Source organism: Pan troglodytes, chromosome 9 (assembly GCF_028858775.2).
Source record: "Pan troglodytes isolate AG18354 chromosome 9, NHGRI_mPanTro3-v2.0_pri, whole genome shotgun sequence".
In the NCBI taxonomy this organism is placed as follows: Eukaryota; Metazoa; Chordata; class Mammalia; order Primates; family Hominidae; genus Pan; species Pan troglodytes.
In genome coordinates this window covers 7,479,203-7,487,657 of record NC_072407.2, presented here as the reverse complement: position 1 = coordinate 7,487,657, position 8,455 = coordinate 7,479,203, and the positions used below count along the sequence as shown (strand labels likewise).

The 8,455-nt window shown below is 61.5% G+C and overlaps 1 protein-coding gene across 1 annotated transcript; it reads left to right on the top strand.

The window, feature by feature from the left end:
• Positions 1–596: 596 nt before the first annotated feature.
• Positions 597–8,455, top strand: MRGPRE (MAS related GPR family member E). The gene is made up of 2 exons (XM_016920204.4): positions 597–1,138; positions 4,407–8,455. The coding sequence occupies exon 2, from the start codon at positions 4,468–4,470 to the stop codon at positions 5,404–5,406; it is 939 nt and encodes a 312-aa protein (XP_016775693.2). The 5' UTR covers positions 597–1,138; positions 4,407–4,467; the 3' UTR covers positions 5,407–8,455.

Genomic DNA, 8,455 nt, shown 5'->3' with positions numbered 1-8,455 from the left:
AAGCGGCACTGCTGCCTGTCAGACACCAGCCCGGCATGGACGTCAGACACCAGCGCGACACATTCATCAGACACCAGCATTGTACAGACCCCAGACGACCTGTGTGCGGCCCCTCCATTTTGGGGATGGAGGATGCCGGTGCCCTGGGGGATGCCTGCTGATGTAGTGACAGGTCAAAGGCCACGTGCAGGAAACTTGCTCTCACTTGGTCCGCAAGAGGAGAGGTCAGGCGGACTGCGCAGAGTGGGAAACGCTCCGGAGCAAATCCGTGCTGTTTCTGCACTCTTCTCTACCTCGGAGATTTTTCTAAAGACAAAGATGAGAAAAGAGTTTCTAGGACCTGGACTCGGGGAGGAACAGAGGCCAAAAATGACCTTGTTTTCCTTCTCTTGGCACGTCAATTGCGATCTCCCTTAAGGCAGGGCACTGGAAGGAAAGGCACGGTCTGAAACGGGGACTTGAAATCACTGAGTTCACAAGGTCTCCCGGAGCCTGACGCTGCTGTACGTGTTTGATTCTCCTCGGCCGGGGACCGCGCGGCAGCTTCTTGACACCAGCCATCTACTCTGTGCCTGTGAACGAGGCAGGAGGGACGGCCTCACGCACATCCCCGCTCCTCCCCGCGGTCCCACACTGCCTGGAGAGCTGGGGCCGGCAGCCTGCGCTCTGCGGAGAGAAAAACACATTTTTGCTGCAAGGACAAGTTCCGCCGGTAGCCCGGCTCTCAGCCGGCCCCTCCGAGGCACAGATGGAAAGAAGTGGTCCCTAAAGGGCCCTACAGGGCTTGGTGTCTCTGAGCCAGGAGTGCCAGTGAAGTCACAGCTTGGCTGGGCTCCACCCAGAGATCTCGTGGTTTCCTCTGCCTGCCAGGCCTGCCTGGAAGGCTGCAGGGAGGTTCAGGGTTTCTCTTGCTGTCCACACCTGGGCGAGAGCTGAGCGGAAGAGAAGGGGTCCTCAGAGAGACACCTTCCTGACCGGCCCCATTCCAGCTGGATGCCATGTGACTCGGAGGAGCTGGTGGACACTGAACAGGAGCCGCCCAGAGGCTCTGGGGACTGGAGCCCTCGGCCGCGGCCAGGATAGATCCAAGGCCCTGGGTCAGAGCAGGCAGGGCTCGGCCAGTCCTCTGCCCCAAACGGTGAGTAGCGCAGGTGGCTGGATCAGGGTGGGTCTCTGGGGCCGGCCCAGGCGCTCGGCATTTTCTGGGCTATTTTGCTGGCCAGATGGTGGCAGGGGTGGGGCGTGGGCAACAGCAGATGCTATCAACAGGGAGCTCTCCAGGCTGCAGCCTCCGCCCTCTGACGGGCCGCACCACCTGGTCCGCAGCCAGCCCTGGGCTGAGTCCGGAAGAGGACGATCGCTTGGGTGATGGCTCCCCAACCCCCCTCCCCCGGTGGCTCTGTCTCCTGTCTGCCTTGCTTCCTCCATGATCTAGAGTGTTCCATGCAGGTGCAGACTCTCAAGGGGAGTCATGGGGGCAGCCGGGGATAGGCCCTCTCCTCCCTGCCACACCTGGGTGCTCAGCCTCACGGCTTCTCAGTATTGGCTGTCCGGGCGGGACACAGAGTCGCTCCTGGACCACCCAGGGATGGGGAATGCTGTGCCTCCCTCCTCTTCCGTTCCATCGTCCTTCCCCGCCTCCTCCCCTCCTTCTCCTCCCCCTCCTCCTCCTCCCTCCTGTTCTCTTCCATCCTCCTCCCCTACTTCTCCTCCCTCTCCTCTTCCTCCTGCTCACCAAGGATGCAACAAACTCCTCTACTCCCCACAGTCCTGTAACCCAACTGTGGCGACCCTTCCTACAGAGCTCTGCCTCCCTCCCGAGCCCCCAGTGGGGCACATGGTCCCACAGGGAGACCTCCTCCAGGGTCACAGCAGAGAGGGGGCAGCAGCAGGGTCTGGCTGAGCTCCGTGACTCTAACCCCATGTCCCCCTGTTCTCCTCCCTGTTTCCTTCTCTGTCCCCCGTCTCTTCCTGCCTCTCCCCTTCCTGCACTCTCCCCTCTCCCTCTATGTCCATCGCTTCCCTGCCATGCTCTCTCCCTGGGGCCCACCCGTGAGGCCCGTGTCCTCCTCAGCCATGCAGGAGGTGAGATAGGAGAGGGACCATGGCCCTTGGTGGGCCACAGGCTGGAGAAACCCCACCTGTTGCTTTGGGGCTGGAGCTTGCTGGTGGATCCTGGAGATAGCTCCGTCCATGGGTGGACGGGACTTGTGCCTGGGAGGGGGTCCACCATCAACAGACTTAAGACCTCCCAAAACCCATCTCTGCCTCCCTCTGGGCCTGAGGGTTGGTGACCCCCCCCCCAAGCTATCCTGAGTGGGAGAGCATCTGTCCCCCTCCCCACATCTCCCCACCTGCCATGGCAGTGATGCCCTGTCTGCCCCACTCAGGGTGACCTCCTGATGATGCTGGCCCAGGTGGGGCTCCCTCCACCACCACCTCACCTCCCACCCATGGTCTGCCTTCCCGTGGCCTTGGGTGCTAGGATGGAGCACAGGGACAGGAGGAAGAGCCCTATATCTCCAACCAGGCTTGACTCCACCCGCAGGAGATTCAGACTGGACCACGGGCAGGACTCAGCTTCCTGAGGTGCTGGGACTGGGGCCTCCTCTCCACTGAGCCCCCCACCCCCCTGCCCACCCCTGAGGCGGGGACAACCTCAGGCTGTCATTTCACCCCAGTCAAACAAAAGACCACAGAGCTGAGGGTGTAAGCGGAGGGAGATGACCAGCACCTCACGGGGCGGCTGGCACCTCTGTGCTCAGCGATAGCCCCGCCCCGGGCCACCTCTCCCCAGCATCCCAGCACCACAGCGTCCCCCTGCATGGCCTCGGGTGCTCCTATCACTGGAGGGAGACAGCAGGGGTTCTGAGCACAACCTTGAGGTGGGAAGAAGCCACTAAGACCAGCTATGGGGGTTTCTGCTTGTACCCCCACCCTCGTCACCCCAACTCCCAGCCCTCCCAGGACACAGGAGGACCAGCCACCACCAAGGTGGGAGGGGCACCTGGTGTCGGCCCCTGACCCCAGCCAGTCTCTGGGGAGAGGCAAGGCCCCATCCCATCTCCCCCAACCCCAAGAGGAGAAGCTGGGGTCACCAAGCACTCAGAGACACATGACGGGCCAGGTAACCACAGGGGCAGCATGGGGCCGGGTATCTGCAGGCATGTCTCCGGCTCTGAGCACCCGGCAGTCTCCTAGAGTCTATTACTTGCTGTATTTCTGGCAAAGCTGTGATGAAGATTCTGATTCCAGCCTAGGTCCCCTGGGATTTGTGCTGCCTCCCAGGACTCAGCACCCCTCCCACAGGACCTGTCCCCCTGAGCCAACTGCCTTGGGAGGGGATGGAGGGAGGCTGGAGACGCCATGGAAGCTCAGGGCCCCTCCCAGCCCCATCATCAGACAGCTCCCTCTTCTCCCCATGGGGAAAGGGCAGGCAACGTTGAGCAGGATGCAGCCTCCTCATGTGCCCCCTACCCCGCAGAGGGCTGGAGTCCTGCTGTAGGACAGCAGGGACATGGCCAGGGGAGAGGGAGTTTTCCTGGGGCCCTGATGTGGCTGCGTGGTGTGACCAAGCTGGAGGGCTGGGGACTGGGAGCCCACTGGCAAACAACCCCTCGTGGATGTCAAGGAAAGGCCTCAAAGAGTTGAGGGCTGCTTTAAGATGATGATGAAAAGCCCCACAGCCACTGTAAGCTGTCCCTCTGTGGTCACACCACTCATTAGACATAGGCGGTGCCTCCTGCTCTGCCTATGACTTTAAAATAAGTCATATTTTATTCTTTGGGAGTCCAAGGCAGGCGGATCACGAGGTCAGGAGTTCGAGACCAGCCTGGCCAATATGATGAAACCCTGTCTCTACTAAAAATGCAATAAATTAGCTGGGCATGGTGATGCACGCCTGTAATCCCAGCTCTTCGGGAGGCTGAGACAGGAGAATCACTTGAACCCGGGAGGCAGAGGTTGCAGTGAGCCGAGATGGTGCCATTGCACTCTAGCCTGGGGCAACAGAGCCAGACTCCATCTCCAAAAAAAAAAAAAAAAAAGGCCATTCTGAGGATCAAGGCACCACTAGCAACAGGGAGCCCCATGGGTCTCAGACCTTCTCCCCACATCTCCTGGTCCCTGCCCCCACCTGGCCTACAGGGACCAGCCCCACGGAAGGCTCTTGAGGCCAGGTAACCACGGGGAGGGGAGGAATGCGGACACCTTCCTCCTGAGTGTCTTAGGGAAGAGAAGCTTAGGTCAGGTGGCTGAGGGTGGAAATGAGAGAGGGGTCTCCTCCTGGAGGGTCTCACCATTCCCTTGGTCACCCACCCAACTCTTAGTTATCTCATCTCCCCTGATGTGGGGAGGAGCAGGGGGCATGGATTCCTGAGCCCCAGACTCAACTGTTGTGGTTGCAGGGGCATCAGGAGAGAGAGCGAGCAGAACACACTCCTGCAGCATCCCCTGGCCCCCCGCCCCATGATGGAGCCCAGAGAAGCTGGACAGCATGTGGGGGCTGCCAACGGCGCCCAGGCGGATGTGGCCTTCAACCTCATCATCCTGTCCCTCACCGAGGGGCTCGGCCTCGGTGGGCTGCTGGGGAATGGGGCGGTCCTCTGGCTGCTCAGCTCCAATGTCTACAGAAACCCCTTCGCCATCTACCTCCTGGACGTGGCCTGCGCGGATCTCATCTTCCTTGGCTGCCACATGGTGGCCATCGTCCCCGACTTGCTGCAAGGCCGGCTGGACTTCCCGGGCTTCGTGCAGACCAGCCTGGCAACGCTGCGCTTCTTCTGCTACATCGTGGGCCTGAGTCTCCTGGCGGCCGTCAGCGTGGAGCAGTGCCTGGCTGCCCTCTTCCCGGCCTGGTACTCGTGCCGCCGCCCACGCCACCTGACCACCTGTGTGTGCGCCCTCACCTGGGCCCTCTGCCTGCTGCTGCACCTGCTGCTCAGCGGCGCCTGCACCCAGTTCTTCGGGGAGCCCAGCCGCCACCTGTGCCGGACGCTGTGGCTGGTGGCAGCGGTGCTGCTGGCTCTGCTGTGTTGCACCATGTGTGGGGCCAGCCTTATGCTGCTGCTGCGGGTGGAGCGAGGCCCCCAGCGGCCCCCACCCCGGGGCTTCCCCGGGCTCATCCTCCTCACCGTCCTCCTCTTCCTCTTCTGCGGCCTGCCCTTCGGCATCTACTGGCTGTCCCGGAACCTGCTCTGGTACATCCCCCACTACTTCTACCACTTCAGCTTCCTCATGGCCGCCGTGCACTGCGCGGCCAAGCCCGTCGTCTACTTCTGCCTGGGCAGTGCCCAGGGCCGCAGGCTGCCCCTCCGGCTGGTCCTCCAGCGAGCGCTGGGAGACGAGGCTGAGCTGGGGGCCGTCAGGGAGACCTCCCGCCGGGGCCTGGTGGACATAGCAGCCTGAGCCCTGGGGGCCCCGACCCCAGCTGCAGCCCCCGTGAGGCAAGAGGGTGACTTGGGGAAGGTGGTGGGGTCAGAGGCTGGGGCCAGCCGGACCTGGAGGAGGCCTTGGTGGGTGACCCGGTCATGTGCTGCCAAAGCTGTGGCCCTTGGTCCGGAGCATGAGGCTCCCCTGGGAGGCAGCTGGAAAGGCAAGGTCCCTACATGCCCAGGCAGGCGGGCCGGGTCTCTGGGGAGAAGGCCGAGGAACGTGCATTTTTGGGAAACCTCCCCAACGGTTCACGCCCTGGCACTCGAGAGCTGCTGCTGCTACCCATTCCCTGCTCAGCTGCAGTGAGGAGACCCCGGAAAGGAAGGAAGCAAGGCCAGACGCCAGGTGAGGGGCAGGTCCAGGCCTTTCCGCAGGCCACCTCCCCTCCCACTCCAGCTTCCTCAATGCTGCAGGTGCACCCACAGATAACACAACCATCCCCTCAGCTCGCCTTGTGCCCGCTGTGGAAGCTAAATTGACCCTAAAATGGAAGACTGCCCAAAACTTGACCCCCTCCCCCGACGAACTGTATCCAAAGCAGCCAGCAGCCTTTTTGTCCTGGGTCCGTTATGTTGTCATGGGTTTTAAGCGGGAAAATGCGGTGATACCGCAAAGCCACTCATTCTATCAGCATAAGGGTGTGCATTGATCAAAAGCTGTACCCCCAACCCCAGCACAGATGCTGTGAGGAAAAGCAGGGGCCGAGGCTTCCAGAAGGCTGTGGGGCCGTCCTTGATCATCAGCCAGTTGCTCAAGGCCGTGCACCTCAGACCGGGATGATGCAACCCTCACTCGGAGCTTCAGAAAAGCCGGCCCCATGGGTGTCCCTGGATATTAGGAGGGTGCACCCTGGGTGGGTGGAGGGGCTTCTTACAGCCCCACCCAGCAGCCTGCAGCCCTGTCTCCCCACAGGACCCAGGTCTTCAGCAACCAGAAAGCTTCACACCGGCCCCATCCAAGGCAGTTCACCCGCCTCTGTCCTGAGCAAGTCCCGCTCCAGAGGATCCCTCTGAGGAAGGAACCCAGGCTTCACCCCTCAACAGGTTTCCGAGTTTCCGCTGAGTGCCAGGCCTGGCTGCCATCCAGGAGCATGTGCCAGGGGTGCTAGAGCAGGGGCTTTGGAGCCCACAGCCTGGGCTGAGCCCCGCTAGCCGCCCCACTGTGCTGCCAAGGCCATCTCTGAACATCCCTACACCTCTGTTTGCTGGTCTGTAAAATATGAGAACCCAGTGCTTTGAGGCCTGTCCAGCCTCTCGTGAGCCCAAGAGAAATGTCTGTCGATTCTACTGCCACCAACGCCACACATCCAAGTCCACAGTGCAATTCTTAGCCACAGACCAAGGCATCTGAGAGTGTTTTCTTTGATTTCTGACTCCGGCCTCCATGGCTGGTGATGGAAGGACATTCCCTCTGGACCATGACTGAACCAGTCCCTCTTGAGTCTGGGTGTGAGTCGCAGACCCCTGGTCAGCACCCTGGAATCCGGCTGCACCGGGCCCCTCCCAGCCCACACAGTGCGTTCACCTCAGGCTCCCGCACGTGCCCAGCAGGCCTGGGTCCAGGTATCCCTTGAGACTGGGAGCCCCAGGGGCTGGATCCACCTCTCCTAGAGCACCTCCAGCCCCCACTTGGGGACTTAACCTCCTCCCAAATTATCTCCAGCCCAGGATCTGCACAGGGCCCTCTCTCCCCACCTCCAGGACGTGATTAGCAACTTCAGTTCCTCAGCTGGAGAAACAAGAACAGAAAGGGAAGTGGCCTGTCCACAAATTCCTCTTTCAGCCCCAGGACATAAACTTCCCCCAGAACAAGGAAGAACCAGGAGGAAAAGCACAGATTCATCTCACGGACATGACCTCACCGTGGACGTGATCCCGGGGAATCCTTGTAATAATGTAGGAAGGTGCTCCCACCCTGCAGATGAGCCGCCAAGGCTCCGAGGGGCTATGTGGCTGTTCAGGACCACAGGAAAGCTGCAAAGCCAGAAAGTGACTCCCAGCACCACCCTCCCACCCCACACACTCCGCCTCACTGGACCAGGGCTGGCTCAGGTGTCCTCAGCCCCACACTGGCTCCCTCAACCCTGGCCCCATCCCCACGCAGACCCCTTTGCTGCATAAGGGTTCAGAGAGATCGCGGACCCTTAGAATGCTCACTTCTTCCCAGAGAGCCTGCCCTCAGCATCCAGGGGATTGGAGTGGCTCTAGATTCCTCCTTATTAGCCCCTTCCCGAGGAGTCCGGGAAATGTGGCCTCATCTGAGGTCTCCATGGAAACTGAGCCCAGCCCGTCCCCACTCTAGTAGCTGCTGTGGCAGCAGGTATATTGCCTGATGGCCCAGGATGCTGGTGGGGTATCCTCTTGGCCCCAGATGTGCCAGCTTGGCCTCCAGTTCTGTGGTCCTTGAGCCCTCAGGACATTAGGACCATGTGGGCTGGCCTCCAAACTGGAGGCTGAGCTTCCGTCCAGGCTCCCACCTGCCCCTGCACAGCCTGCGCCTCCTCTGACCTCCCCCGCTGCACCTCCTCTTCTGCCCCCAGAGCCACAAGGCCCCACCAGGGACCCCTGGCTACCCTCGACCCCTAGACCCCACCCTGCAGGACCCTGGGGCCTCACTGCTCAAAGGCCACCTCCACCTGGGTCGCAGGCAAAGCTCCTCGGCCAGTGCCCAGCCCACCCCATCCACCCGCAACCCCGGGCCCCTGCGGGGCTGCCGCGGTCAGCACAGAGTTCCCAAGAACAGGCGGCTACTCCTGGGGGCAGCCAACATTCCAGGGAGCCTGTGTAACCCGCTCCATCCTCAGGGCCCAGGGAGGCTGTGGGTGAGGACTGTGTGTGTGAGGACAGGAGCGGAGACAGGCCTGCGGCCAGCTTCCCCATCCCCTCCCCAGCGCCCGGGTGCGAGTCTGTAAATCAGCCTGCGCTGCATGGCGTCTTCACGGGGAGAGGCAGGCTCACTCTTCAGCTAGTTCATTAGCTCACACGCTGGAAAAATAAAACCAAACATCACACGTAAAACATGA

Bases quoted from the DNA above. Each gene is read 5' to 3' on its own strand.
- MRGPRE (XM_016920204.4), top strand. From the start codon at position 4,468: ATGATGGAGCCCAGAGAAGCTGGACAGCATGTGGGGGCTGCCAACGGC.